The sequence below is a fragment of the Corythoichthys intestinalis genome, chromosome 17 (assembly GCF_030265065.1).
Source record: "Corythoichthys intestinalis isolate RoL2023-P3 chromosome 17, ASM3026506v1, whole genome shotgun sequence".
Lineage (NCBI taxonomy): Eukaryota > Metazoa > Chordata > Actinopteri > Syngnathiformes > Syngnathidae > Corythoichthys > Corythoichthys intestinalis.
In genome coordinates this window covers 18047183-18072287 of record NC_080411.1, presented here as the reverse complement: position 1 = coordinate 18072287, position 25105 = coordinate 18047183, and the positions used below count along the sequence as shown (strand labels likewise).

General features: G+C 41.9%; 2 protein-coding genes across 4 annotated transcripts; one reads left to right on the top strand and one right to left on the bottom strand.

Annotated features, from left to right (window-relative positions):
- Positions 1–88: 88 nt before the first annotated feature.
- Positions 89–18053, top strand: ugcg (UDP-glucose ceramide glucosyltransferase). 3 transcript variants are annotated; one of them, XR_009061119.1, is made up of 10 exons: positions 89–838; positions 1318–1450; positions 8496–8763; positions 8820–8932; positions 9008–9186; positions 12090–12176; positions 12245–12352; positions 12435–12513; positions 12585–13151; positions 15255–18046. XR_009061119.1 is itself a non-coding variant. In XM_057819126.1 (10 exons), the coding sequence occupies exons 1-10, from the start codon at positions 741–743 to the stop codon at positions 12753–12755; spliced, it is 1173 nt and encodes a 390-aa protein (XP_057675109.1). In that variant the 5' UTR covers positions 113–740; the 3' UTR covers positions 12756–18048. The 3 variants fall into 3 exon arrangements, 2 of the variants coding, with proteins under 2 accessions (XP_057675107.1, XP_057675109.1); XM_057819126.1 differs by having other exon boundaries at positions 113–838; positions 8496–8598; positions 8662–8763; positions 12585–18048; XM_057819124.1 differs by having other exon boundaries at positions 12585–18053.
- slc25a46 (solute carrier family 25 member 46) lies at positions 17239–24727 on the bottom strand. The gene is made up of 8 exons (XM_057819123.1): positions 24325–24727; positions 23599–23641; positions 23480–23537; positions 23339–23416; positions 18950–19050; positions 18825–18881; positions 18696–18753; positions 17239–18459 (listed from the first exon to the last, which is right to left on the bottom strand). Exons 1-8 carry the CDS (start codon positions 24563–24565, stop codon positions 17845–17847), a joined length of 1251 nt encoding a protein of 416 aa, XP_057675106.1. The 5' UTR covers positions 24566–24727; the 3' UTR covers positions 17239–17844.
- Between the last annotated feature and the right edge of the window lie 378 nt (positions 24728–25105).

Sequence of the window (25105 nt, the reverse complement as noted above, 5' to 3'; positions counted from 1 at the left end):
AAAGGTTCAAAGAACAGATTACACCTACGTAGCACTGGTGAATCTAACGTTGAAGCAGTAGTGTGACTCGGTTTTGTTCGGCTCTTTCCGTATTCCGAGAACGAGCAGCAGTTTCGACGGGGTGGGCGTTTTCTTTTTTCTTGTCATCTGACTCGGCTTTGTTCGGCTGCTTTCGGATTACGAGAACGAGCGGCCATTTCGTAGGTTGGGTGTTTTTTCCCCTTATCATCGGGCTCGGCTTTGTTCGTGTGCCTTCGTCCGTCTCCGGATTCGGAGAACGAGCGGCAGTTTCGGAGGCGTTTTTGGTGCGCGAGGGAGTCATTCTGACGAGGAGCGAGCGAAAGAGAGATGCTTCCTCATCACGCCCGCTGACCAGAATCGGGAGCGGCGCCCCTCCCCTGCTTTCCCTTCCCCTCCGGTCACGTCACGTCAAGCGAAGAAGCCCCCGAAGCGGAACGGAGCGGAGCCCCGGCCCAGGCTCCCGCCCCCCGGTCAGCTGACCGTCGGCCGGTCTGCTGACTCTCAAGTGGCTGTTTTCCGTGGTGGGACTGCGGGCGGCCCGCCAGCTTTTCGGTGCTCGTCGTCGTCGCAACCAGTTGTCGAGGAGCGACCGGATCGCTTCGAGTGTCGAGCGGATCTCTCGGCTGGATCTTCGGGCCTCCTCTCCCGGGACCCCTGCCGGCCGGCCGGCCGGCCACTTGGCCGGCGAGAGGGCCGCCGGGCAGGCGTAGCACAGCACCATGGCCCTGGCGGAGATCGCCATGCAGGGCCTGGCCGTCTTCGGCTTGCTGCTCTTCGCGGTGCTGTGGCTCATGCACTTCATGTCCATCATTTACGTGTAAGTGGTCGAGGGTGGTCGTTAGCTAGCCTAGCGTCGCGTCACGGCTAACGGGCAAACGAGCTTCCTGCTCCCAAAGTCCCGCGGGCTTTAACTCGGACGCCGTTCGCTCTAAACCGAGCTCGACTAGTAAAATGGTTTCATTTAATATACGAAAAAAGTCGAGACAGGGGCTTCCATTCGTTTAGCGGTATTAGCTAGCCGCCGGTTTAGCTCGGCACGTTATTGTTTGAACCAGTGGAATGGCTAGTCATGTGCTCGCCCACTATTTTCATCGCGACCGAAACCACACGTTTTAGTGCTGTAATCCTTTCGGCCTAGCTGGATTCTTTATCGACTCCATTTCCCAATCCGAAATTTTTATTCGTACGTCACGCGATGACGCAAGACGCACATTCTCCCAAGGTGACTGATTCCCGTCAGGAAGAAGGCACTTCCTATCAGGTGATCTCTGACCCCTCTCTCCCATCCGTTCTCAGGCGCCTGCATCTGCACAAGAAGAGGTCGGAGGTCAAGCAGCCGGCGGGCGTGTCTCTGCTCAAGCCGCTGAAGGGCGTGGACCCCAATCTCGTCTCCAACCTGGAGACCTTCTTCACCATGGACTACCCCAAGGTGAGTGAGTGAATGAGCGCGCATACAGGGGTGAAAGTGGGCCAGAACAGTCAGGAACGCAGTTCCGGTATAAGATTCAGGGCCAGAACGCAGTTCCGGTATAAGATTCAGAGCCGATAAGATAAAATTCATCTACCAACGTCAGTTTTACATACACAAGTGTTAACAACAAGCATAATAAAGTGCTTGTGTAGCGTAATCCATTTCCACCAATTTTTTTATTATTTATTTTATTCCACCGACGGCATGGAGGTTTCCGCAGCTGCTGCAGTTATTCAAATCTGACGATGATGAGTCACCTCAATGTGCGAATGCACGCAGCAAAGCAAAACGCCTGGACTCATTTATCTGTTCAATTGGCTGATATTAGGGCTGTCCCTGTTGAGGTGGTTGCAGCTCAACGTTGCATTCGTAGGAAGAATTGACGGTGAATAAGTTGTCTTTTAGCCAAAACTCAGCGTGTTTAATTTCCACTGACATGCGGATACATCCTCTCTCATTGCTATCTTCACAGGCAATCCCACAAATCAAAGTCATCAAAGTCAAACACAAAGAAGTAATAAAAGTAGCACTTTAGACAATTAAGTCCCATCCTGACATCTTGTGGCGAAAAGATAATATGTCAATCATAACAAGCAATAGGAACATTATTTCAACATCAACTGAGGACACGTTTCTGAATACAAAACATTTCCTCCACCATTTCTCTCAACAGTCCCAAACGACTAATTTCCTCCCGATTAGTCAGCTGACAATTTTTACGATTAGTTGACTAATAAATTTTTTTTTTCTTTACTAATGAAATTTTTGTTGAAGCTTATTAATCCACAAAAAACATTTTGGAACACCTAAATTCTTTATTAACGTATAAATAACAAATATCAATAATAATTCATAAACAATGAGGTCAAATGCTGCTGGCATTAACTAGTGCAAAAAAAAAATGTAAACAGAAACACTGTGACTTCACCTTTTTAACAGGAGTCAAAACCATTCTTACTCTTTTTGTGGTATGTCATTGTCTATATTGTTCTAAATGTTAAAATGAATTGCAATGTCCTGGACAACCATTTTCAGAATACTTTGTGTAAGTTCAGATGCTCTTTCTGGTGTGCATTCCGCATTTTTGGGGGAGGGGAAAAACTGTTCAACTTTTATTTGTTTTAACCTGAAAATAGATAAAGTAGAGGGCACACTGAAATATTACCACACTTATTTTGAATGAAAGGCTCACATACTCACAGTAACAAAAATTAAATATATAGTATTAATTTGATAGTATACTACTATATGTAAAACTTTATAATATTAAATGACTAACATTAGTGCAGTCATGGATTACAGTAAGCAGGCCAGTGCTGTTTCCATATATATATTTTTATTATATTATGTATATACAGGATATATGTATATATTTTCCCCAAGTGGGAGCTTCCATGATCCTAATAAATATAATAATAATAAAAAAAATATATATATATACAGTGCCTTGCAAAAGTATTCGGCCCCCTTGAATCTTGCAACCTTTCGCCACATTTCAGGCTTCAAACATAAAGATATGAAATTTAATTTTTTTGCCAAGAATCAACAACACGTGGGACACAATCGTGAAGTGGAACAACATTTATTGAATAATTTAAACTTTTTTAACAAATAAAAAACTGAAAAGTGGGGCGTGCAATATTATTCGGCCCCTTTACTTTCAGTGCAGCAAACTCACTCCAGAAGTTCAGTGAGGATCTCTGAATGATCCAATGTTGTCCTAAATGACCGATGATGATAAATAGAATCCACCTGTGTGTAATCAAGTCACCGTATAAATGCACCTGCTCTGTGATAGTCTCAGGGTTCTGTTTAAAGTGCAGAGAGCATTATGAAAACCAAGGAACACACCAGGCAGGTCCGAGATACTGTTGTGGAGAAGTTTAAAGCCGGATTTGGATACAAAAAGATTTCCCAAGCTTTAAACATCTCAAGGAGCACTGTGCAAGCCATCATATTGAAATGGAAGGAGCATCAGACCACTGCAAATCTACCAAGACCCGGCCGTCCTTCCAAACTTTCTTCTCAAACAAGGAGAAAACTGATCAGAGATGCAGCCGAGAGGCCCATGATCACTCTGGATGAACTGCAGAGATCTACAGCTGAGGTGGGAGAGTCTGTCCATAGGACAACAATCAGTCGTACACTGCAGAAATCTGGCCTTTATGGAAGAGTGGCAAGAAGAAAGCCATTTCTCAAAGATATCCATAAAAAGTCTTGTTTAAAGTTTGCCACAAGCCACCTGGGAGACACACCAAACATGTGGAAGAAGGTGCTCTGGTCAGATGAAACCAAAATTGAACTTTTTGGCCACAATGCAAAACGATATGTTTGGCGTAAAAGCAACACAGCTCATCACCCTGAACACACCATCCCCACTGTCAAACATGGTGGTGGCAGCATCATGGTTTGGGCCTGCTTTTCTTCAGCAGGGACAGGGAAGATGGTTAAAATTGACGGGAAGATGGATGCAGCCAAATACAGGAACATTCTGGAAGAAAACCTGTTGGTATGTGCACAAGACCTGAGACTGGGACGGAGATTTATCTTCCAACAGCACAATGATCCAAAACATAAAGCCAAATCTACAATGGAATGGTTAAAAAATAAACGTATCCAGGTGTTAGAATGGCCAAGTCAAAGTCCAGACCTGAATCCAATCGAGAATCTGTGGAAAGAGCTGAAGACTGCTGTTCACAAACACTCTCCATCCAACCTCACTGAGCTCGAGCTGTTTTGCAAGGAAGAATGGGCAAGAATGTCAGTCTCTCGATGTGCAAAAGTGATAGAAACATACCCCAAGCGACTTGCAGCTGTAATTGGAGCAAAAGGTGGCGCTACAAAGTATTAACGCAAGGGGGCCGAATAATATTGCACGCCCCACTTTTCAGTTTTTTATTTGTTAAAAAAGTTTAAATTATCCAATAAATTTGGTTCCATTTCATGATTGTGTCCCACTTGTTGTTGAATATTGACAAAAAAATTAAATTTCATATCTTTATGTTTAAAGCCTGAAATGTGGCGAAAGGTTGCAAGATTCAAGGGGGCCGAATACTTTTGCAAGGCACTGTATATATATATATATAATTATACATATATTAATTATTTTATTAAATAAAAATGCACGTTGATACGACGCACATAAAGGCAACTTCCATTAAAAAAAATCGTGAGAAAGTTGTATGGACTTACCATCCGCTAGCTTGTTGTTTCTTGTAGTCTTCGAAAATTACATTTGGGTGACGGCGTTTTCAAGTGTTCGTTCATAGCTGTTCGTTCACGTGTTACCAATTCTGCCCTTTTTGGTAATTGGCGGTGTTTTCAACTCCTCTTCGTAGTGAGGAGTGAACCGGCGGATGATATTTAGTGTACAACTGCAGCAAGCAGTCAAAAACTATTAAAAGTCTCTTTGTGTCAAATATGCATTGCAATGAAAAAACTGCTGCTTTTAATAACTAGCAAAGCAGTTTCCCTACAAACTCACAAACCAATCCATTATCAACTAAATCTGATTAGTCATCTCACTCTTTAACCATGACCCTTAAATTCATATGCACAGAACATTTCCCTGCTACACGTTGTATTTGATCCAATTATAATCTACCCAAGTTAAATATTTTTTATCTAATTAAAGAACGAATTAATAGTAGCATGTTACCTCCCTCTAATGGTAAATCATTAAAAACAAATCCAATAAACAATAGTCACTTGCCGTTTATGAATTTTATTCTACTAACACAATTTTCAAACTGATTTTGAAATAATTGAAACAGACCTTTAACAAAATAAAAATAAATAGCAACAAAACATAGGAAATCAAGCATTTAATTGTTTGAAACAAAACAATATGGAAAAATATATTTCACAGAAAAATAAATAAAATATTAAACAAAATAAATACTAAACATGAATTAACAAGAAATAATAATGAATGAATAAGAAATAATATTAAGGTCAAGTAAAGCATTAGGTCAGGAAGTTTCCTTGAGAATCTTGAAGTCTGCAGCAGGATAGTTTAAATCTCTAAATATTTAACAAACCATTCACTTAACACTTTTATTAAAGTCCCTATACCTGATTTTTTTTGTGGAATAAGATAAAATATGTATATGTATTTTTGAGTTTGGACAGGAAAGTAATAATTCCTAATTTGTGGGAGCCTGAGGGAAAAGTAGTACAAAAAGTGTGCAGAAAAATATACCCAAAAAATAGACAAAGAAAATATAATATATTAATTCCAAATATCGATACTTTTGCTTGGGGATCGATACCTAAAAATCAACGCGCTGGATCGAAATATCGATATTTTGGAATCGATCCGCCCATCCCTACCGGTCATATTGAAATAACAGCGGCTTTTTGGGGGTGCCAGTAACAACTGCTTGCATCGCGGGCGCCCGCCATTCTAAACTTTATCCGCATTTAATTTTTTTTTTAACCCGTCATTACCGTCGACGGTATATTTTGCCCGTCGACGCATTTACGTCATCGATGACGTCGACAACGTCTACTCGTCGGGAAAGCTCTCGCTGACATACTGACATTTGATCAGCAGAGATAGTTAGCTCTGATTGGTTCAAATGTACATGTTTTCTGGAGCAGAAAAAAAAAAGGTTGTTGAATTGTTGCGACAAAAAAGAGGAATTCAACATAAAATTGATCAAATCTTTAAGAGCAACGAAAGAGTTGTGGAGGCTTATTTATCATATTTACTTTTATTTGCTCTGATGGAGAAGTTGAGAACATCTTAGCCAGACATGTCCAAAGTAAGGCCAAATGCGGCCCGTGTACAAATTTCATCCGGCCCCCAGTCTCTGTCATAAAATCAATAAAGTCTGGCCCACCCACAGACTTAATAAATTGGTCAGCAGCACTCCTACCAGCATATGAAGTTGCTTACACACTAAATGCTGCTCCTCATTTACCCACTAAAAGGCAGCAGCACTCTCAGCAACATTACCCCGTGTGACCCTTTACTCCGAATTTTCTAAAATGGCGACAATCAACAACAACAAAAAAGAAAGTTGACTGTTCAAGAGAGGTGGAAATTGGACTTTTTCTTCTCTAAAATACGCAACAACTGTGTCTGCCTCATTTGCAAAGAGACAGTCGCTGTTTTTAAAGAGTTTAATGTGAGGCGATATTACCAAACGACACGCTGACATGTACGACAAGATTACAGGGAAGATACTGTACGTAGCAATAAACTGAAGCAACTTGAAGCTAGTTTAATTTCACAGCAGCAGTATTTCGCAAGAGCCCGAGATTTGAAAGAGTACGCCAAAAAGGCTAGTTGCGAGATTGTTGAAATTATTAATTTTAAAAATAATAAAGCAGATGAGACACACAGAATGGCTTGGTAAAATTTGCTTAACTACATTGTTCTACGTAAATGACGTCAGCCAAGGTCGGCCCCCCACATTTTTACTAGAGGTGTGCAAAATTTCCGATTCTTAGATTATTCGCGATTCGGCCGTGGAAGATTCGAGAACGATTCACAAACATCCAAATTCCGATTATTGAAATATGCCAAGTAAAGCGGAAGTACAACACACTCAGCGCGCCGCGTGGTCAATGAGCAACGGAGCGAGAGTAGCTAAACATCATGCTTCTCATTACCCGGCCCCTCGGGTAATGCCAATGCTCAACTCACGGCTCTAGCTCAACTCATGCCTCGAGATAAAAAAACACAACAACATACCTGAAGCTGCTATAAAAGTACGTCATCCACATAATGTTACGGTAGATATCATTTATATAAGACTAGATGCACTACGGTAGCGGTAGCGTTTGTAGCACATCTACAAAAAGCTAGATGCAGACGTAGTAAACGGCCGCCATCTTAAAGCAGTACACTTCTCTGCAAGGCTGTTGTAGCGAACCTTCCAAGCAAACCTAATTAACTTTTTATCTAAAATACTCCTAAATCGGTAAAATATTGACTTGAATCTATCTTTAAAATAGTTTTAAAATTTTCACATGTCGAAAGTTGACAAAAGGGAAATTATGGATTAACGGGAGCAATTTTAACAACTTTAACGGTTGATTCACAACATTAAATTAATTGAATGTAGTTTAAACCTGCTGATACAGAATGGGGACTGGAGTTTTTTATTTACTGTTATTTTTGTATATTTGTTTACTGCTATATGTTAACTTGATACTGAAATAGTAGTTTGGTTTAGCCTGAGAGTATTTTTGAACAATTTTGGAACAAATGTACAAAATATTTTACAAAAATGCATCAATAATCGTTTTAGAATCGAATCGGACCATCTGAATCGTAATCGTAATCGAATCGTTAGGTGCCCAAAGATTCCCAGCTCTAATTTTTACCACACCAAATCTGGCCCCCTTTGCAAAAAGTTTGGACACCCCTGATCTTAGCCGTCAATGTGCACTTTGGACCTATATTTGTTCACTTATGTTAGGCTACTTATTCATTTCTTTATTATTTGAAAAAGTCATTGTTTGCGCGATTTTCAAAATATATCCCATTTCACTCTGCATAATATAAGTCGTTTGTACTTATTTTTCTGAATGTATGTTACTTATGTCTATAAAAAAAAAAGTAAATGTTTACATTAACTTCAATTTTAATATAGATCCTATGTTCTTAAGTAGTTAAAATTGAGTTTTGGCATTTAGTATGTGAGGAAATGAGGGGAAATAAAAATTAGGAGATGAAGGTTGGGGTTATTGCTGTAACTTTTATTTTGCAAATCATTGAAAAAATACAATTTTGAATGAAAATCAGTTTTTGTCTGTGTTATCGAAATAACTGTCCTAAAACAGTTTTCTTTGCATTTCAGTAGTTTAAGAGGTTTGACCCCTCTCCCCCCAAAAAACTGAAAAAATAGATAAATAAATAAATAAATAAAATTTCTGGCTCCGTGGCGACCTTCACGTCGGGGAGTTCCGGCAAGAAATTCTAGCCACTTTCACCCATGCGCACATATCTGTACGCCGCTAACCCTTGACCCGCCTGCCTTCGCTCGTGCAGTATGAGGTGCTGATGTGCGTTCAGGACGCGGACGATCCGGCCGTGGACGTCTGTAAGAAACTCTTGGCAAAATATCCCAACGTGGACGCTCGACTCTTTGTCGGTAAGCTCTCGCAAACGTGCGTCGGTTCTGTCGCGGCCTGCTCACGGCCGCCGTGTCCGGCAGGCGGCAAGAAAGTGGGCATCAACCCCAAGATCAACAACCTGATGCCAGGTTATGAGGGCGCTAAGTACGGCCTGGTGTGGATCTGCGACAGCGGCATCCGAGGTGAGTCAGACCGAACGTTCGTCCATCAGTCCTCCGCTAACCGCGCTCGTCCGCAGTGACGGCGGACACGCTGACGGATATGGCCGGTCGGATGACTGAGAAGGTGGGCCTGGTGCACGGCCTGCCGTACGTGGCCGACCGGCAGGGCTTCGCCGCCACGCTGGAACAGGTGAGGCCCGACCCAACCCGACTTGACGCGCCCGGCGACAGTTGACTAACGGGCTCGTCGTCCCGTCCGCCTTAGGTCTACTTCGGGACCTCGCACCCGCGCTCGTACATCTCGGCCAACGTGATGGGCATCAAGTGCGTGACGGGCATGTCGTGCCTGATGCGCAAGGACGTCCTGGACCAGGCGGGCGGCCTGGTGGCCTTCGCGCAGTACATTGCCGAAGATTACTTCATGGCCAAAGCCATCGCCGACAGGTAGCGCTCACCACTCACTGCATTTTCTGGACTATAAGTCGCATTATTTTATTCAAATTTTTCTGTTTTTAATTCAGTTTGATAATCATTTTTGAAAAACTCATTGCTGGCAATCCAATCAATTTTGTTATTATTTTTTTCATATTGTTGCTTTTTAGAATCAATATTTAATTCATGTTAAGTATCAACTCATTGGCTGCCACTAACAGCAATAGATCCAATCAATCAACAATCTTTGTTGACAGAAGGAAAATATTTTTTTGATCAGTTTTCAATCATAAAAAAAAAAAAGAAAAAAAAAAAGTTTCTTTTTCATGACCTCTTTTACTGCCGTTGATGGCAATAGATGTCCAATCCATTTGAATAAAAGATACATATTTTAAGGCCGTCAAAATTATCGAGTTAACGGGCGGTAATTAATTTTTAAAATTAATCACGTTAAAATATTTGACGCAATTAACGCACATGCCCCGCTCAGATTAAAATGACAGCACAGTGTCATGCCCACTTGTTGTTTTTTGTCTCCCTCTGCTGGCGCTTTGATGCGACTGATTTTATGGGTTTAAGCACCCATGAGCATTGTGTAATTATTGACATCAACAATGGCGAGCTACTTATTTTTTGATTGAAAATTTTACAAATTTTGTAGGCTGTCAAAATTATCGCGTTAACGGGCGGTGATTAATTTTTTATATTAATCACATCAAAATATTTGACGCAATTAACGCACATGCTCAAACAGATTCAAATTAAAGCTCAGTGTCATGTACACTTGTTGTGTGTTTTTTTGGAGTTTTGTCGCCCTCTGCTGGCGCTTTGTTGCGACTGATTTTATGGGTTTAAGCACCATGAGCATTGTGTAAATATTGACATCAACAATAGCGACGTATTTGTTGATTTTTTTATTGTAAATTTTACAAATTTTCAGGGCTGTCAAAATTATCGCGTTAACTGGCGGTAATTCTTTTAATTAATTACGTTGAAATATTTGATGCAATTAACGCACATGCCCCGCCCAAACAGATTAAAATGACAGCACAGTGCAATGTCCACTTGTTATTTGTGTTTTTTGGAGTTTTGTCGCCCTCTGCTGGCCCTTGGGTGCGACTGATTTTATGGGCTTAAGCACCCATGAGCATTGTGTAATTATTGACATCAACAATGGTTGGCTACTAGTTTAATTTTTGATTGAAAATTTTACAAATTTTATTAAAACGAAAACATTAAGAGGGATTTTAATATAAAATTTCTATAACTTGTACTAACATTTATCTTTTAAGAACTACAAGTCTTTCTATCCATGAATCGCTTTAACAAAATGTTAATAATGGTAATGCCATCTTGTTGATTTATTGTTATAATAAACAAATGCAGTACTTATGTACCGTATGTTGAATGTATATATCCATCTTGTCTTATCTTTCCATTCCAACAATAATTTACAGAAAAACATGGCATATTTTATAGATGGTTTGAATTGCGATTAATTACGATTAATTAATTTTTAAGCTGTGATTAACTCGATTAAAAATTTTAATCGTTTGACAGCCCTACAAATTTTATTAAAACGAAAACATTAAGAGGGGTTTTAATATAAAATTTATATAACTTGTACTAACATTTATCTTTTAAGAACTACAAGTCTTTCTATCCATGGATCGCTTTAACAGAATGTTAATGTTAATGCCATCTTGTTGTTTTATTGTTATAATAAACAAATACAGTACTTATATATAGTATGTTGAATGTATATATTAGGGGTGTCAAACGATTAAAAATTTTAATTGAGTTAAATACAGCTTAAAAATTAATTAATCGTAATTAATCGCAATTAATCGCAATTCACACCATCTATAAAATATGCCATATTTTTCTGTAAATTATTGTTGGAATGGAAAGATAAGACACAAGATGGATATATACATTCATCATACGGTACATAAGTACTGTATTTGTTTATTATAAACAATAAATCAACAAGATGGCATTACCATTAGTAACATTCTGTTAAAGCGATTCATGGATAGAAAGACTTGTAGTTCTTAAAAGATAAATGTTAGTACAAGTTATAGAAATTTTATATTAAAACCTCTCTTAACGTTTTCGGTTTTATAACATTTGTAAAATTTTCAATCAAAAAAATAAACTAGTAGCTCGCCATTGTTGATGTCAATATTTACTTACACAGTGCTCATGGGTGCTGAAGCCTATAAAATCAGTCGCACCCAAAGCGCCAGCAGAGGGCGATAAAACTCCGAAAAACACAACAAGTACACATTTCACTTTGCTGTCATTTTAATCTGTTTGAGCGGGGCATTTGTGCGTTAATTGCGTCAAATATTTTAACGTGATTAATTTAAAAAAATTAATTACCGCCCGTTAACGCGATAATTTTGACAGCCCTAGTATAGCATAGCATATAGCATAGTCTTGTGTCTTATCTTTCCATTCCAAAAATACTTTACAGAAAAATATGGCATATTTTATAGACTGTTTGAATTGCGATTAATTACGATTAATTCATTTTTAAACTGTGATTAACTCGATTAAAAATTTTAATCGTTTGACAGCCCTAAAAAAATGTAATTCATTTTAAGTATCAACTCATTGTTAGCCACTAACAGCAATAGACAGCCAAAACTTGTTGACAGAAGGAAAATATTTTTTGGATAAATTTTTCAAGTTTCAAGTTTCTTTTCCATGACCTCTTTGACTGCCGTTGATGGCAATAGATGTCCAATCCAATTTGGGCTAAAAGATAAATATTTAGAAAAAAAATGTCTTAATCTCATTGGGCACGAATGACAGCGCTAGACATCTGATCCATTTGAACCGTTCTAAATGGATTGGACATATGGCGCTGAAAGATGAGCTAAAGAAAGGTTTTTGCGCTGGCCCTTTAGAGGTTGGAAGTTCTCCATGGCGACGCAGGTGGCCTTGCAAAATTCGGGCTCCTACTCCATCGGGCAGTTCCAGTCCCGCTTGATCAGGTGAGCGAGCGTCCTTGTCGTCCACCGGCGAACGGGTGAGAAATCTTAGTCCCCCGCGTCCTGTCCAGGTGGACCAAACTGCGCATCAACATGCTTCCGGGCACGGTGCTGGAGCCGGTGTCCGAGTGCTTCCTGGCCAGCCTCATTATCGGGTGGGCCGCGCATTACGTCTTCAGGTCAGGCCTTTTCACCAAGTCCGACTCTTAAAAAGTACCATCGATGAAACGAACCGGCTTCTTCTCACGTGTGCATGCGTAGGTGGGACATGATGGTGTTCTTCATGTGTCACTGTTTGGCGTGGTTCATCGCCGACTACATCCAGCTGACCGGCGTTCAGGTAGGTGGGCGCTCCGGTACATAGGCGTGTTCCCGGCCTGAGGTCTGACAAATGTGGTTTTTCTCGGACAGGGCGGTCCTCCCAGCTTCTCCAAGCTGGACTTTGCGGTGGCCTGGTTCATCCGCGAGTCTATGGCGGTGCAGATCTTCCTGTCGGCGCTGTGGGACCCCACCATCAGCTGGCGGACTGGCCGCTACCGGCTCCGCTGCGGCGGCACCGCTGAGGAGATCCTGGACGTATAGAGCCGCTGTCTTTTTTTTCTTTTTTTTAAAAAAAAACGCTTATTTATCTTCATTTTGGTGCCGATGTAAGCCAAGAACGGTCCCCCAACGCAGTGTTACGAGCGTGACAGAACGCCGTCTTCTCATCAGTGTTCCGTCGCGACATTTCCTCCTCCATTTTGCCGTTAGCTCTTAGCGTCGCCTCCCCGCCTTCGCTTGATGACGTCGCCTGCCCGTGACGTCGGATGAAGACCGTCGCGCGCCGTTTCGGCCCGGGCCGAAGACGCGACAATAAAGTTGGATCTTTTCAAAGGAGCTGGATTGCGCAGGTTTCATTTTTCCCATGCCACGCGGCCTCGACCAAACAACCGTTTGCCACCGTTTCGAACGGATCGGATGTCCGTTGCCGTCGATAGGGTGAGTGACTATTTAATATATTGACATGACACGGGGCGCAGGGCCGGTTTTTCAAAAACTTAAAACATTTTCAAAACCAAAGCTGCTACCGACCTAAAACCAAAATAGGCACCTACCTTAGTGCCATATATGAGTCTCCATGAGCAGCGGCATCAAAAAATTCAAAGTCATTCCCTTATAAAATCCCGATTCTTTTTTTTTTGTATAAGAATGACAAAACTTAAAATGGCTATAAAATTACCAGATTTTACACTAAATGCACAAAAAACACGAAATGCAGAGATAATCACCTATATTTTCAGGATCAATAGCAATATTTAACATTTACATTTTTGACCAAAATAATTATACACTCACCGACCACTTTATTAGGTACACCATGCTAGTAACGGGTTGGACCCCCTTTTGCCTTCAGAACTGCCTCAATTCTTCGTGGCATACATTCAACAAGGTGCTGGAAGCATTCCTCAAAGAGTTTGGTCCATATTGACATGATGGCATCACACAGTTGGTGCAGATTTGTCGGCTGCACATCCATGATGAGAACCTCCCGTTCCACCACATCCCAAAGATGCTCTATTGGCTTGAGATCTGGTGAGTGTGGAGGCCATTTGAGTACAGTGAACGCATTGTCATGTTCAAGAAACCAGTCTGAGATGATTCCAGCTTTATGACATGGCGCATTATCCTGCTGAAAGTAGCCATCAGAAGTTGGGTACATTGTGGTCATAAAGGGATGGACATGGTCAGCAACAATACTCAGGTAGGCTGTGGCGTTCCAACGATGCTCAATTGGTACCAAGGGGCCCAAAGAGTGCCAATAAAATATTCCCCACACCATTACACCACCAGCCTGATCCGTTGATACAAGGCAGGATGGATCCATGCTTTCATGTTGTTGACGCCAAATTCTGACCCTACCATCCGAATGTCGCAGCAGAAATCGAGACTCGTCAGACCAGGCGACGTTTTTCCAATCTTCTACTGTCCAATTTTGATGAGCTTGTGCAAATTGTAGCCTCAGTTTCCTGTTCTTAGCTGAAAGGATTGGCACCCGGCGTGGTCTTCTGCTGATGTAGCCCATCTGCCTCAAAGTTTGACGTACTGTGCGTTCAGAGATGCTCTTCTGCCTACATTGGTTGTAACGGGTGGTTATTTGAGTCACTGTTGCCTTTCTATCAGCTCAAACCAGTCTGGCCATTCTCCTCTGACCTCTGGCATCAACATGGCAATTTCCGCCCACAGAACTGCCGCTCACTGGATATTTTTTCTTTTTCGGACCATTCCCTGTAAACCCTAGAGATGGTTGTGCGTGAAAATCCCAGTAGATTAGCAGAAATACTCAGATCAGCCCTTCTGGCACCCAACAACCATGCCACGTTCAAAGTCACTCAAATCACCTTTCTTCCCCATACTGATGCTCAGTTTGAACTTCAGGAGATTCTTAAACCATGTCCACATGCCTAAATGCACTGAGTTGCCGCCATGTGATTGGCTGATTAGAAATTAAGTGTTAACGAGCAGTTGGACAGGTGTACCTAATAAAGTGGCTGGTGAGTGTTTATGTATATGTATATATATGTGTGTGTGTGTGTATATGTGTATATATGTGTGTGTGTATATGTATGTATGTGTATATATATATATATATATATATATATGTGGATGTGTATATATGTGTGTATATATATATATATATACAGTATATTTACTGCAAGTTGTAAACAGATAAGAAATCACTCAATTTTCACATCAGAAACAATGCTTGAGGAAAACATGCAGAATCAATTATAAATAATAGAATGAATAGAATATTAAAAAATTCTACATACAATCACAATGATAAAATAGAATAGCCCCTTATTGTCATTATACAGTTGTACAATGAAAATGTGGAGCATCTCCCTTTACAGTGCAGGATAAGTTAAAATCTAAAACAGTGAGTTGCAAGTATAAAGTATGAAATCTAAATAAACATAAAATGCGTATGAGATGGTCCTGTAATTCAGGAAGTGAAAATAATTGATGTGGTTTTACCAGGATTTGAGCCCCGTCTTTCAACAATCACATAGCCTTTTTCTATGCCTTACGTTTTCTGGTCAGCTTCGACTTTTACAAGTCCCTTTCTGCTCTCCTCGACTCTGCTCCTTTTCCTGCCGGCCGGCCACTGTAAGGCCTTGTTCTTCTTCGCTTCTGAAGTCACATCCTTGAAGAAGTTCACACCAAAACAGTTGAAGCGGGACCGCCAGGAACTCCAGCAGGTGCTCTTGTGCTTCTGCACAACAGGGAGTCCCACAGCGACATTCCGAAGGACACCGTGTGGGCCATGGGGAGAGATGGCCGCTTGGCCTGTCTCCAGCTCTCCCTTGTCCTCTGGAACATCTCCAGGATGTCGGCCCTGTGTTCCTCCTTGCCCGTGGTCATGGCAAGGAGCTTCAGCCCGGCGACCATGTTGGGGGTTGATAGATTTTGAAGTCTATGAAGTTGCGTTTCTTTAAAATACTGTAGTATTACTCAAGTAAAAGTAGTCATCCCAAAAATTGTACTCAAGTACAAGTAAAGTATTTGGGGAGAATAATACACAAGTAATGAGTAACATTGTGACTGCCTATGATGTTTTATTATTTTTTTTATATAAACTCTTATTGTGAAGACTATAACCTAACCACTTTAAGCCAAAGAAATAAAAATAAAAAATCCGGAGAGAATGAAATGAAGCATCATTTGTCGAAAGAGCATGAGTGCCCTCTAGTGGAGAAAACATTTTCTATTACGAAAATCATCTTTTTCTGTGATCAATTGGTGCCAACTAAAAACTGGGAGAGAGGTTAAAATCAGTGCTTGACAGCAGCGCTTCGTCACTTTTTTTTCCCCTCTCTAAATGTTGCTTTACGGACGCCACGTGATTGAAATGGTCGGTGTGATCATCCATTGTTGGGCTATGTCAAAAAAAAAGTAAAATCTATTAGGTAGAATAAAATTGGAAAAATGTAACGACTAGTGTAGCCCAAAGTAGCGGAGTAAGAGTTGCGTCTCTGCTTCACAAATCTACTAAAAAGTATTAAAAAGTATGGCTTAATAAAACTACTCAAGTACATGTAACACGTTACGACCTACCTCTGGGTTTGGCCTACTTCATACATATGGATGTCAGCTTACAATATTAAAATGAATGAAAACTATGCCCCCCCTCCCTCGAAAAGGAAATGATTGTACTTGACTCACTGCCTGCCATTGACAAGGCTAGGTATCCAATTGAGACAAACGGGGGGGGACTGGCTTTGGATACTGCCACATAAATTACATATATGAAAATAGCTCATGTGAAACTTTGTACCTCATCATGTATTGTCATTTTCAGAATAGGCCATTTTTTCTTGCAATGTACAGTTCTGCCAAAACCTTCATTTTTAATGGCTAAAATGGCCCTATTCGACCGCCATTCATTTTACCCTAATTTTCGCACTATAAGGCGCACCTGACTATAAGACGCCACCCACCAAATTTCGCATGAGAACGGCATTTGTTCATCAATAAACTGCACTGGACTATAAGCCGCAGCTGTCCTGTATGTATGTCATTAAGTATGTATTATGGGATATTTACACGAAAAGGATATTAACCAGTAATACTTTATTTGACATCGGCGTCATACCAATTACTTTGAACCAATTGGTTGCAAAGCTTCATTGCTTCAAGAAGCTTAATTTGACCATCACTGTCAGTCAACCTCTGCTGCCACCTGCTGTTGTCCAACATGCCTCCAAGCATGCATTGCAGCGCTACAGATGTAAATAACAATCAAAATTCATGTCCTGTGCTAAAAAATTCTTCAGTTACTGTTCCAGTTGTTTCATTAATTGTTAGTTATGGTATTTGGTAACAATTTATTAGACAGTGGTGCCATAAGACTGTCATGAGCATTTATGAATGCTTATAACAGATGTCATTAAGTGGTATACGGCAAATTATCTCACTTTTGAATGGATGTAAAAGATCCAAGCTGGACATAAATGGAGTTGACATAATTTGCCAGATGTCACTTCACAACATAAGCATTCAGTAATGCCCATGATACTGTCATAAGTATGAATGACGGTTTTATGACAATGTTATGATGGCCTTTTGTAATAAATTGTTACCTATTAACCCAAATAACTCTTCAAATAAGCTGCAGAATTCAAAATGAAGGAAAAAAGTAGCGGCTTATAGTCCGAAAATTACGGTAACTGCACAAAAAAAACTTCCATTCACGCCTATCATTTCCGATTAAGATCTCCAAAAAATTAACAGGAAGTGACCCCAAAATCAATAAGTGACCCGATATACCAACCAACACTTCTCCAGAAATGGCATTTTCTAGTGACATCATGTAAGCAACAAAATGGAAAGCCAGACACATCGTTTTCAATTGGAATATTTTCCAGCAGACAATAATTTAATGTTACTTTTCTATTTTGGTCAGATAACAGCTTTGTACAAATAACAAGGTGGCATGCGTGCACACACACAGGAAGTGTCATCATCCAGGTTTGCCACCAAACTAATCCTATTAATCGCTATGTACAACTATGCAGATTCTTTTTTTTGTGTTCCGAATGATGATACCTGCCCTTTGGAAGGGATATTTTCAGCGTTTTCTGCTTCCGGCGGACGACAAGTCGGGTGGCAAAAGTGGGGAAAAAGCAGTCTTCTAGGCGGCCCGGGCCCTTTGCAGCAGTAGCAGGCGGAAAATTGTCCGGGCGGCGGCCAGCAGAGCGCCGTGCAGCGCAAACTGGGCAGTCAGCGCCCCGAAGCCGCGGTAGAAGCCGGCCGGGCCCTCCTTGCGCCGGATGGTGCGGAAGCAGTCGGCGGTGCCGTCGTACTGCGTGTTGACGGGCAGGACCAGCGGGCCGTCGGCGCCGCCGCCGTCCGTGGCGTCGATGATGGTGCGGGTCCCCTGCAGGCTCAGCCGGTGCAGCGTGGTCTCGAGCGGGAAGGCCAGCGCCTCGGCCGCCAGCGAGCCCAGCCAGGCCGCCGCCAGCTCGGGGAAGTGGGCATCCAGCGTCTCGGTCGGGCTCGGGCCGGGCTCCCCCCGCCGCTCCTCCTCGTCCTTCCTCCGCCGGCGCCGATGCAGCCAGAGAGCTGCGCGCTGCACGGCGGTACCCGCGGCGTAGCGCAGGACGGCCAGGCCCGCCGCCGGCAGTAGCAGGCAGCTCAGGGGCAGCAGACGTCGGCTATGGGGGGCGCCGGCGCCCAGCAGGCGGGCCGCGCCTTCTCGCACGCAGTCCAGCAGCCCCGACGACGACTCGTCGCGCACGATCTCGCTCTGTCAGAATGAAAGGGAGGAGAATGAAAGGGAGTCGCTGCTATATAGCAAATGACAGAAAGCTCCAAAATCAACAGGAAATGACCAACAAATAGCTCTGAAATTCACAGGAAATTATCCAAGCGTGAAGTGACCCAAAATTAACTCTTTGGAATCACCGGGAGGATTGACTCATTGAGCGTCATTGACAAATAAAGACTAGATCCGATTGGAGTTTGACTCCCTAGTGGCCTCACCTGGACCGTCTCGATGAGGCTGGCGCAATAGAAAGGAAGTGCCGCCAGCGCCGCCAAACTGCCGGGAAACGAGAGGTGGGTCACGTTTGTCCAAAGAAGAGGGCAAAATGAAAGCGGGAAGGAACCCACCCTTTCAGCAGGAAGTGAGCGGCCAGCTCTTTGGCGTTCCAGCGCTGAGGCATCTCCCTGCCAGGACAGGCATCCAGGTTACAGGCCGTACCACGTTCATCACCGTTGTTTCGACGGCATCTTACCGCGGCAAGGGCGTGAACTCGCCGATGATTCCCTCGGCTCCCAGCGTCACGCCGTGGACCACAAAGGTGCTGCCCAGACCCTTCCACAGCGCCCGGGGACCCTGAAAGACCACAGCCCCATCTACTGTAGTGGACGCGCAACGACACTTGGGCCCTGATCCGCCGACGAGAAGTAGAGGTCAACTGATATTTCTAAGATGGCTGTCCATTTTTTGAAAAACAAATTCAGCCGATGTCTAAAGCCGATATTAAGGACATTTTTCAAGATTAGCCGATATAACAGGATAACTATGTTCGCTGTATTGGTGATAATCTCCTTACAAAGGCGGGCCAAATGAATTTTTCAAGACAGTCTGATTCCATCCGATATACAGTGGTACCTCGACATGTGATCGCTTCGAAACACGATCTTTTCGACATTTGACGTAAAATTTGACTCGCCACTTGTTTCTACGTCCGACAACATGCTCTAAATACGACGATCTATGACCGCACCGCAGTTTCTTTGTTTTCCCGCAGGATGGACGCACGGCATATTTTCTTGTGAAAGAAATCAACATGGGTTCCAACAATGTTAGTGCAGGTGGTGGAAAATAAGGAAAAAGGTGATGCTTACTAGAGGTGGGAATCTTTGGGCACCTAACGATTCGATTACGATTATGATTCAGAGGCTCCGATTCGATTATAAATTGATTATTGATCCCCCCCCGGCTTTTAATGTGTTGTACATTAGTTCCAAAATTGTTCAAAAATCCTCTCAGGCTAAACCAAACTAATATTTATTATCAAGTTAACTGTTAAAATCAGTAAAAATCAGTTAACTGTTAAAATCAGTCAATTAAATACTGTCCCCATAAAGTCCCCATTCTGAATCAGCAGCTTTAAACTACATTCAATTAATTTAATGACGTGAATGAACCGTTAAAATTGTTACAAATGCTATCGTTATTCCATAATGTCTCTTCTCTCTACTTTTGACATGTCAAAGTTTTAAAACTGTTTCGTCATTTAAAGATAGATTCAAGTCAAGATTTTGCCGATTTAGGTGTATTTTAGATAAAACGTTATTTAGGTTCGCTACAACAGAGCCTCCTAGAGAAGTCTACTGCTTTAAGATGGCGGCTGTTTACAACGCGGCAACTACTAAACGGCAAGTCTGTCATTTCACATCTTCTCTTTATATGTTTTTACGCCGGCGTCGTCTGTCATTTTCCATCTAGTTCTACATATATGTGATATCTATTATAGCCGTATGTGTCAGTATGTTTGTAGCAACTAGCAGCTGTCGGCAGCAGTCAGGTATTATTGTTTTTTTATCTAGCGGCATGAGTTCTACATGATATTTACTCTCGGTCCGTTCCTCATTGCGTCCCGAAGACTGCGCTGACTGTGTTTTAGTTCTGCTTTACCTGGTATAATTCAATAATTGGAATTTGGATGTTTGTGAATCGCTCTCGAATCTTCCACGGCCGAATTGCGAATAATCTAAGAATTGGAAATTTCGCACTCTTCTGATACTTACCATTGACATGAAGATAGATTTGATAGAAAAATATGACCATGGGGTGCGCATCCGTTATAAGGCTCAACAATACAGCCATAGACTGTCTATCTCGGCGGTCCTCCTCCGTTCGCCAGTCTTTATCAACTTGTGCAACACAACACGCTTAGTGTCCCCCGCAGCAAGTAAACAAAGTGCAAGTGCTCACTCCGTCAAGTCAGCCACGCGATGCGTTCAGGTATAGCACGCAAACACATTCGCCACATTAAAACCCGTTTTGTTACATAATTACAGGTATTAATATTATTATGACTTCTATTATTATTGTAATTTTTATTCATAATTTATTTGTTTTGCTCTTTGAAATTGATATTTACAATAGTAACATCAGTATTTATTAAGAATTTAGTGAAGGTTTTCGGGTTGTGGAACGAATTAATGGAATTATAATGTTTTCTTATGGGGAAATCCTGCTCGACATTCGACCATTTCGACTTACAAGCAAGGTCCTGGAACGAATTAACTCCGTATGAAGAGGTACCACTGTAATAGAGGTACATCTCTTTTGTTCTATGTTCGGGTGATGATGGTTGTTAATTGTGATTTTGCACCACCTAGTGGAAAAAATGGACCTTTACTCTATATTTACATCATGAGTGTTGCATTTGCCCAATATTCAACGTGCATTTATAAAATTGGTATAGACCCTACCCACCGACGTCACAAAACCACGTGCTCGCTGTGTGGTTCCGCCCACTTGTCCGTCATTTTGTCTCTGTATTAGCATTGTTTTCAATTGATCGAGGAATTTAAAATGCATTTCATGGAAGACCCGGTGTTTTCTGATGCCGTAAACTCACTGGATGTGTTGCATAAAAGGCATTATGTGGAAAAGCTTCGTTCTATACAGTCGCCAGATCCATATTTGATGCCCAAATCGATGTTTTTCGACCCAATGTCTTCGCCCTGTCTGCCTGACATCTGCTACGCTGATATTTACAATTATCTTGTCCACACAAAATCAGCCTATTCCCACGAAAATTTGAAAAACTTCAAGAGCTTGGAGGCTTATAAATACTTTGTTGCTGGTTGGGTGAAACAGGTCCTCGTTCGGCAGGAATCTATCTTGTGCTTGGAAAGGTGAGTTACGAAATTTTCAATTCAAAATCTTTTGTTATTGCTAACATCCACTGTCAAGTCTAATGTATTTCATGTCGTTTGTCAATGGAGTTAAGGCTTTTAATGTTTATATGGTTTAGCGATAGCACTCTCACTACATAAATACGTGTATGTTGTCGGCGATTAGCCTAGCAATGATCTTAATTGTGGTTATTTGTCAGCCCCGTAGACGAGGCCAGTTTCTTTCACTTGGTATCAGCTAAATATTATTCAAAAAATAACGATGGTGGAAGAAAGGGAAGTCACAAACATCTTGAATTTGAAACTATGTCGTACTACGTCGTATGTTGTCGGCGATTAGCCTCGCAATGATCTTAATTGTGGTTATTTGTCAGCCCAAAACCCTCTAAGTATATCTTAAATGCATCTTACCGGATATAAAATGACTACTACATAGTCTGTGGTGATTTTTTTGGTGCCCAGTTTTCACGTCGAATTGCAGCTGTCCATTTCGCTCTCCTCTTTGGATCCCTCGGAATACGGTAAAACTTAAAGTCTCTCTTTCCATCTTCTCTGTTAGTGCAACCAACAGCCACACACGCCTTCACCATTTTGATTATTAATGTTAAGGAGCAGAAAAACACGCCGTAAATAGGAGAAATATACGTAGCCGTAACAGGTTAACACTATGTTTTGACGGACAAGTGGGCGGTACCATTCAGGAGAGCGGAGCTGTGACGTCACGTCTATATCGGTCTCAAATATTGCCTTTAGACTTTGGTGATCAGCTTCACTTTGGGGGAGGGGGGGGCAAACCGTTACCGGCCTTTGAAAATCCCACATCGGTCAACCTCTAGCCGATATACCATATTGGCCCAAATATTAGACGGCCCTGATTATATGACGACCTCCTCTTTTTCAAGACTCAAGCTTGAAAAAAAAAAAGACTTTTTGAACACCAAATTAATTTTTATACAGAAAATAATTACAGTACATCTGAAACAAATGATCATAATATATTTGAGAGAAAAAGCATGTTATTTTGCCTCATTCAAATCTTAATATCTGAACATTTAAATATGTAAACTAAAGCGCTATCACATTCGTAAATGAATGGCTTCTGGTTTTTGTAATGTAAATAAACCAATCTATTGTGATAAAACAACAAAATTGGAATAACTGCATTAACCATCAAAGTGAGGTCTAACTCTAACTGTAGTCTCGAAACATATCTGAATAAGGAAAAACATTGCAATAAAATAATGAAAACTGGTTAAACTTGAGAGTAGCTGAGATCTGTCATAGCAGAACATCGCTTCAATGATATCTGATGCCATCTCGCGTCGTGAATGGGTATAATGTCTAGACACCAAATATAAGACGACTCCCACTTTTTCAGTGTTATTTCAATGCAAAAAACATTACTTAACTTATATTCGGGCCAATACGGTACTTGATTTTTAAAATACTGAAACGCTCGTTAACTACTCCTGCTGCTGCTCCATTTTGTAATAATTGCCACTAAGTGGTGCCAAATGATAATAAAGATAATCAGTGAACATAACGCACACTCCTATTATACTGGCCAATCTTGAAAAATGTTCATATATCGGCCGTTCGGTCGATGGGTCGACCTCTCCAATGCAGTGATTGAGTACTCAAAGGAAAAATAATGGTTGTACTTTTTCAAAAAATCAAGGTATCGATACCACACGGCGGAACAGGGAGCCCAAAAATGCTGCAGGACTACTAAAAATGGCCTTAAATACCTGCGCCTTGCTGATGGCGTACATGACGGCCAGGGCGCCAAAGGGCGTCAGGTGGTAGCAGCGCGCGTGGTAGTTGACCTACGAGACAGGAGGGGACGGATGTGAGCGTAGTGGGCAGAGTCGAGGCCGAGGAAAGCTCACCTGACACTGGCGGCGAAAGACCACGCAGGGATGGGTCAGCACATTCTCTGCAAACAGACTGTACGAGGCGCACACGTGAACGGCTGTCCTACACGGACGCCGCGCGACGGCTGGCTCACCTGACGAGTCCGATCCCGAAACCGGTGAGTCGGTTCAGCTGTTCTGTGAACACAAAAGCAAGCAAAACAACTTTCAAGGTGATAGGATAACTGGAGAACATTTGACCCAATCCAAAATAGGGTGCGATGGCAGAGAGCTTTACCTATTGATCATCACTTTAAAAGCAAATCACTTCAAATCTGTATTTTCAGGCTCCTGGTGAAGAGGGGCAAGAGACCTGCCCCGCCAAGTTCATAAAGCATTCCTGAAATTTTTAACTTTTATTTTCTTTTGTTGGCTTGATTAGAGCCCTTATTTTGTTTTAAATCCTTACAGAACAAAGCTTAACCATTGTATACATTTACAGGGATATTAGAAGTAATTATAAAAGTATAATTATTAGAATTTACCAAAAATAGTCAATGGGCCAATAACGGGTTAAAGGTCGTAAGTGACAATTAATAAATGACCTAAACTAGTTAGTTGCTCTATATTATCTATAAAGTGGCAACTTTAGCTGAATAGCTGTCAAGTGTAGTCAGTCACCAATTTCCCTCAAAGGGTTAATCATGTGTTGACTAAATGATGTGTATTTATGTCTAGTTTTAGGTTAGGTAACCCTAAAGATCCTACCTTGACAGACAGACAAACATGTAGGCCTCGTTTTCAACCTCAACTGAGCCTAAAATACACTCAAATAAGCTACGCTAAGCTAAGCTAATGCAAGGAAAGCGAGGGTGACCCACCAGGAGGGGGCGGCGGTGGCGGAGGTTGTTGCGGGCCGGTGTCCCAGTCGCGTTCCCCCGCGGCTCCTCCCTCGTACAACGGCGTCCGATCTCCGGTGTGCAGGTTTCGGCTGCCAGGGATGTCCGGTGGCGTGGTCACCCAGTGGAGGTGCTGTGGCTGCTGCATCGAGTAGGGCGCCTCACTCCCGCCGCCGTGACGGTATCCGAGTCCGTCGAAGCTGTCCGGTCGCCGGGACGCCATTTCACGGAAAGGGCGGGTTGGACGAGCCGCGTCAAAGCGCAAACCTCCTCGGGTGACCCAGACGAAGGGGGACAGACCGATGGACGTACAGACGGATCTCAAAGGGTCACGCGCGAACTCCCACCCGAAAGTTGCTGCCTATTGTCATGGTGACGAAAGACAATGTTGCCACCTAGCGGACTGGCGAAAAACAATCAAAAATTTGGCTGCTTCAAGTATTCGTTTAATTAAAGTGGCGTTGTAATGGTATATTTTGAAAGTGTTTGCATTGAGTTTTATTGCTCTGGGTGAATACACTGCCCTCTAGTTGGCCTCATTTTACATGGCTAAATACAGCTGCTCACTGTTAAGACCAACATAAGCAAAGTTTTTGTTTGATTTAATGTTTTATTTTTAATGCATTCGTAATGTAGTTTATTGGTCTATTTAGCCGTTTTTTTTTGTGGGAATGTGTGTCTGAACCATTTGTTAAGAGCATTGTAAAAAAAAAAAAAAAAAAAAAAAAAAGTTTGAGGCTCAGGTATTTTAATTTTTCATGTT

Bases quoted from the DNA above. Each gene is read 5' to 3' on its own strand.
- ugcg (XM_057819124.1), top strand. From the start codon at position 741: ATGGCCCTGGCGGAGATCGCCATGCAGGGCCTGGCCGTCTTCGGCTTG. The intron at 8,764-8,819 runs GTGAGTCAGACC...GCTCGTCCGCAG, and splicing joins CTGCGACAGCGGCATCCGAG to TGACGGCGGACACGCTGACG. The intron at 8,933-9,007 runs GTGAGGCCCGAC...CGTCCGCCTTAG, and splicing joins TCGCCGCCACGCTGGAACAG to GTCTACTTCGGGACCTCGCA.
- slc25a46 (XM_057819123.1), bottom strand. From the start codon at position 24,565: ATGGCGTCCCGGCGACCGGACAGCTTCGACGGACTCGGATACCGTCAC. The intron at 23,538-23,598 runs GTGAGCCAGCCG...CGCCTCGTACAG, and splicing joins TTCGGGATCGGACTCGTCAG to TCTGTTTGCAGAGAATGTGC. The intron at 18,460-18,695 runs GTGAGGCCACTA...TCATTCTGACAG, and splicing joins GCCTCATCGAGACGGTCCAG to AGCGAGATCGTGCGCGACGA.